The 5,187-nt window shown below is 37.0% G+C and overlaps 1 protein-coding gene across 2 annotated transcripts; it reads left to right on the forward strand.

Moving 5' to 3' along the window:
- On the forward strand, positions 624 to 3,952 carry LOC109226721 (GPI-anchored protein LLG1-like). Of its 2 annotated transcripts, XM_019391566.1 has the most exons (4): positions 624 to 962; positions 1,050 to 1,106; positions 3,255 to 3,634; positions 3,706 to 3,952. In XM_019391566.1, exons 1-3 carry the CDS (start codon positions 875 to 877, stop codon positions 3,620 to 3,622), a joined length of 513 nt encoding a protein of 170 aa, XP_019247111.1. In that variant the 5' UTR covers positions 624 to 874; the 3' UTR covers positions 3,623 to 3,634; positions 3,706 to 3,952. The 2 variants fall into 2 exon arrangements, with proteins under 2 accessions (XP_019247111.1, XP_019247110.1); XM_019391565.1 differs by having other exon boundaries at positions 3,255 to 3,952.

A 5,187-nucleotide genomic window follows, 5' to 3' on the forward strand; every position in this document is an offset into this window, starting at 1 on the left:
ACAATTCTATTTCGGGATGTGCGCCATGATTTTGGGGACGTGATAGGAATCCCGCTCATTCTGTTAGAAATCCATAACGGCATTATTTCGGGGTGGAGCATACTCGGCTTCGGTATTAATCGTACTTCGATCCTCGGGCGTTGCATCCTATCTTCGAGCTCGAGTCTGGTCCATCGGGCTCGAACTCGACCTTTCCTGAACACGGTCTTAAGACGATCCCTCGAACCTATAGATCGAAGGCATATGATTTTGACCGTATACAAACCTAATATATTGGTGTTTTCAAAATACAACTGGAGTCACATAAAAATTACACGTATAGTTTTTGTGGGCAACCAAGCCACGTGTATAATATTGATGAGAAATTATTGAAATGCCATATTACCCTCGATCTTTACAAAAAAAACATGAAGCTGACAGATCGAAACCTGAGCTCTTTCTAATATATAGAAATTTAAATAAGTATGACTCTTCTTTATATTTAAAAATAATTTAATTTGAATTTTCTTATTTTATTTATATGACGTTATTTTATAATACAAATATCATGACATCCCCTTTTTTGGTTCAAGTACGTTCACGTAACGAAATTTAAGAAGAAACGAAAAAAGAAATTGAGGCATAAATAACTACTCTATCACGGAAGCAGACGTTGCTGTTGCATTGGGTGGAAACGTAAGAGCATTTAGTAATGAGAGTTATTGATGAGATGAGCATTCAGTTTTACCTCCATTAATTGGATAATAATACCCCAAGCTAGAAAAGAAAATCAGTTCTATCTGTGAACTATCAGTGAAGACAGCATTGCTCCTAGTCTCTTTTTCTGTCACATTTTTAATTTGAATAGATAAGAAGAAACCCTCCTCTTAAAACAATGGACTGGACACACTGTTGCTCTTGCTTTATTCTACTTCTCTCTTTCTCCCTCGTGTCTGCCGTTTCGTCTTCAACTTCTGTATCCGGTTTGTTTCTTTTTCTTTTACTTTCAGAGTTTTTTTTTTCCAGTGCATTCTAAGTTAGTTGCCATATTATGGATTTTCGTGCCACAGATGGAATTTTGGTTCATCAAGCTTCAACTGGGAGAAATCTCCTTCAGGCTAGAAAAGGTAATCTTCACGCTTCTTTTCCTAATTTTAATTCTATTTTTCACGATTTAGTTTATCATAGTTCTGAGGTCATCGTCTATGGCTCTATGCACTAAATTTTGGTAGGAGAAAAGATCATTTCATTAAACTTCGATAAATTGCTATTGAGTTACTTTCAGTATGTCATTTTTCAGTTTTATTCTCTTCTGATCTCGTTTTCTGCGGTCTCTACGTCAAAATTTCATTTTTATTTGGGGAAAGTCAAGGGTTTTTCCTTTGAAATTGAAGGTGGGATAATGCTTAATTATGTATCTCGGTTTGCTGTCTTGTGCTTGCTTGATTAAAACTTTGTGTACTATGCATTAATTGTGCACAAAGATCTATACAATTATGTCAATTAAAAGGTAATTACAGATATCGATAACTCTATTTGATAGCATCGCTTGATATCTTAACTATAAGAGGTTAAATTGCACTGATGGTGTAAGAAATACAGTACATTGTCAATCAGTGCATATTACTTAAATTCTTTTTGTTTTAACAATCTCGGATGCCTTCTACAACTGCAGGGGAAAAAGAAAAAACTTTTCCAACCAAAAGAACACTTGGAAAGGCTAGGGCAAACTTTTTTGGCACTTCATGAATGTTAAATGCAATAATATATGAACCTTTTCCACAGTGCCTCAAAAGGTGGCATGCCTATACTCGCCTGAGAACTCTTGTTATAGGCGAACGTAACCAAGGGTAGATGTCTGTCCCAACAACCTCGAAAATCAAGGGATTACCTCCGCATAGCTTCCAATGTCCGGATGATCCTCCTAGACTGCCCTTCGATCTGAGGATGGAAGGCTGTGCTAAGACTCACTCTGCTACCCAAAGCCTTCTGTAGGCTCTGCCACAAGGCTAAGTGAACCATGGATCTCTGTCTGATACTATGGATGATGTTGAGTTTACTCATTTCCCCCAGAGCAGGCACTAGTTTGAGTAGCGTCTAGTTCTGGGTAAGGTGTTAATGTCTTTTGGCTTCAAGTGCGGAACCTCTTGAGCTTTTTGGAGTAAGAGTGACAATGTGATGGTTCCACGTAATGTTCTTTTAGATTTTTTCTTTTCAAGTTCTATAAGCAGTTATCATGTGCTCCAGTCTTGATTGCATTCTCGCATTTTAAGTATCTGCGAAGAACCAAATGCATTTTTTGATAGAACTCTTTCTTTCCTACATGTGCATATCAAAATCTGTAAGCAAATCCTAATGTCTTCATTTATTTTAAGTATGGCTATGAACAATCAAGTGACGATCTTCAAATGCTTTGATTTCTTTGTAACTACCCATCTCGTTTGATTGCGGAATGAGGTCTTTTTAACTCAAGAATATACGGATATGATGATTTCAGGCAATGGTGAATTGCACTCAGAGGCTTCTATTTTACTTCTAATTCACAAAATTTGCTTTGGTGGAGCTCAGTTTCATGGATTGTCGAGTTCAACTTTTCTTTTATTTTCCATCTACTTATCTGTTTAAATTATTCTCTAAGATGCTGAACGTGGAAATGTATGACCATTATCAGATCATTGTAAATGGAGCAAGTGCTGTTCATTTGATAAAATTGCATTGTAGTTGCATCTCTATGCGGTTGAAATATCATCTAGGACTGCATGGCATCTGGATTGAAGTTAGTTATGTAACTTGTTTCTAAAATATGATTTGAATTGTGGTACAGGATGTTCTGAAGAAAGTGCTAAACATAACTCTCTTTTTTCAACTTCAATCAAATATTGTCCAAACACCTAAGAATGACTAAGGTTATGTAATGATAGAGAGAAGATAATTGTTTTAGCTTACTTTCTCTTAAAAGATATCTTTTGGTGGTTGGGTTGGAGAGAAGACAATTCAGAATTATCTTTGGACAAGGGAATTAAGAATAAAGATAAGCGTCTTCAGGGAACAAGCTATTAATATGAGTACTAGTGGAATAGCAATCATGGTTCGTTTGAGCTGCCCGAAATATTTAACTGCAATTCATGTATTGGTTATTGTTAGACGTATAGAGTTATTGCGTTTTGTAATATACTGATGTTTCAATTTTTTAAACTGACTTAGAAGATGCTTTGAGTTTGCTTAAATCCTCTTAAGTATTGCTGAAGGATATTTTGCATCAATATTCTATGCAGCTTGTCCTGTTAGCTTTGAGTTTCAGAACTACACAGTCATCACTAGCCAATGCAAAGGACCGCAATTCCAAGCCAAACAATGCTGTGATGCTTTTGTACAGTTTGCTTGTCCTTTTGCTGATCTTTTGAATGATTTGTCAAATGATTGCTCCACCACCATGTTTAGCTACATCAATCTCCGCGGGAAGTACCCACCTGGTCTTTTTGCCAGTATGTGCACAGGTAGTAAACAAGGTCTGGAGTGCCCTATATTAGCACCATCACAATCTGCCAATGATGATGCTAATAGCAGCCAGATAAACTGTAAACTATCACCAGTTCAGATAATGGCCACAGCTTTTATGTGGGTGTTATTGTTGGTTTTCTGAAGATGTCACAAGGTATTAGTATACTTTCAGTATTCTTTCTTCAAATACTGTTTGTTCACTAAGTTCTGCATCACCTTCCACAGCTCCACTGATTGATAACGAACAAGACATGCATTGAAAGGCTCCCTCGTAATTATTTACATCAGACGAATCATTTTTGCTGAATATCTATGTATTAAAAATATCTTCCCTTTGTTATTGAAGATGCTGGTTGGGATTCATCCTTTCATCTTATATATCCCGCTTGGGGTATTTTTAGCTTCCTTTTCGTTTTTCCTGTTTGTTTGAAACCTTGGGCGTTGGAGGGAGGGGTTTAAATTTTTATGATGACTCACACGTGTTCATTGCCATCAGTACTCCCTTAGTTTGCTATCACCATATATCTTGCACTGTTATTACTTGCTATCAGTACTTCTTTCATCTTCTCTTTTGCTATTTTGGATTTAGTGCTCTAAATATCATGTATTGTTATTACTTGCTATCAGTGCTCCTTCCATTCTTTAGCCGAGGGTCTACAAGATACAGTCTCTCTACCCTTCCAGGGTAAGGTTGCGTACACCTACCCTCCCTAGACGTCACTTGTGGGAATAGACTGGGTTGTTGTTGTTGTTGTTGTTGTTGTTGTTGTTGTCACGTGTGTTCATTGGTGAGTGAGTCCTATGGACAGTTATCTCCTTATTACAAGATTCTACAACCTCATTAGCGGAATAGGGTACCATAAAAAGGTTTATGTAATTTCTTCAACAAAAAATAAGGAAGAAAGAGAGGTGTGTGTGTCTCATTACCGTAAGAGGTTCTCCTTTTGTATGACTTTAATGTTGTGTAATTATTTTCTTGGGTTTAAAATACAGGGTGATGACAGTTACTTTGCACTGGCTGATTACGCCTAACAACCTTTCTTTACCTCCCTTTTTCTGGTAATAAGGTCAGTTTATTAGCTTACTACGTTAAAACCCTTCAATTTTGGTTGCACCTATCTCAAAAACACAGAGTACAAGAAAATTCCCTTCGCCTTTATTAGAAAACTATTGCAGATTCAGACATGCGAAGATAATAGTACATGTGTGTTTGCTTCGTGGCGTAGGCTATATGAAGATTGACACCCATATGTTGGTATAAAAACTAGACTTAGGCAAACATTAGTCACTACTGCTGAAGAATTTGATTCCCAATTTGTTTGAAAAATTATTTTATTCAGAAGACCCAATAGTTTAATGCCCCGAAATTTTTTTCGCTATTTATTTGGTCCTCGTTTAGGCATGAAGTTGGGCACAGGGGTGTTTGAAAAGTTTTGAACATGTATTACACCTAAATTTCATTCTTGGAATGTATTATGGATATTTAGAAGCGAGGAGAGGTGGTACGAAACCAATTAGAAGATATCAAATGAAAGCTCTCGGAGTTTAGTTTTCAGAACTTCAAACCGTTTGTCATTTCGACATTACTCAGTGGTCAATGGTTCAAATCGTAGTACCGACTGTGGCCACAGTTCAATCGTGGTAAATTTCAGAATGTGCCGTCCGAGAAGGCCTAAGGGACCAGGCCAACCATGGCCATAGATTTCA

The sequence above is a fragment of the Nicotiana attenuata genome, chromosome 6 (assembly GCF_001879085.1).
Source record: "Nicotiana attenuata strain UT chromosome 6, NIATTr2, whole genome shotgun sequence".
Lineage (NCBI taxonomy): Eukaryota > Viridiplantae > Streptophyta > Magnoliopsida > Solanales > Solanaceae > Nicotiana > Nicotiana attenuata.

Excerpts from the sequence above, each read along its gene's own strand:
- LOC109226721 (XM_019391565.1), top strand. The coding sequence starts at position 875 with ATGGACTGGACACACTGTTGCTCTTGCTTTATTCTACTTCTCTCTTTC. Across the intron at positions 963-1,049 it reads GTCTTCAACTTCTGTATCCG|ATGGAATTTTGGTTCATCAA; the intron begins GTTTGTTTCTTT and ends TTCGTGCCACAG. Across the intron at positions 1,107-3,254 it reads TCTCCTTCAGGCTAGAAAAG|CTTGTCCTGTTAGCTTTGAG; the intron begins GTAATCTTCACG and ends TATTCTATGCAG.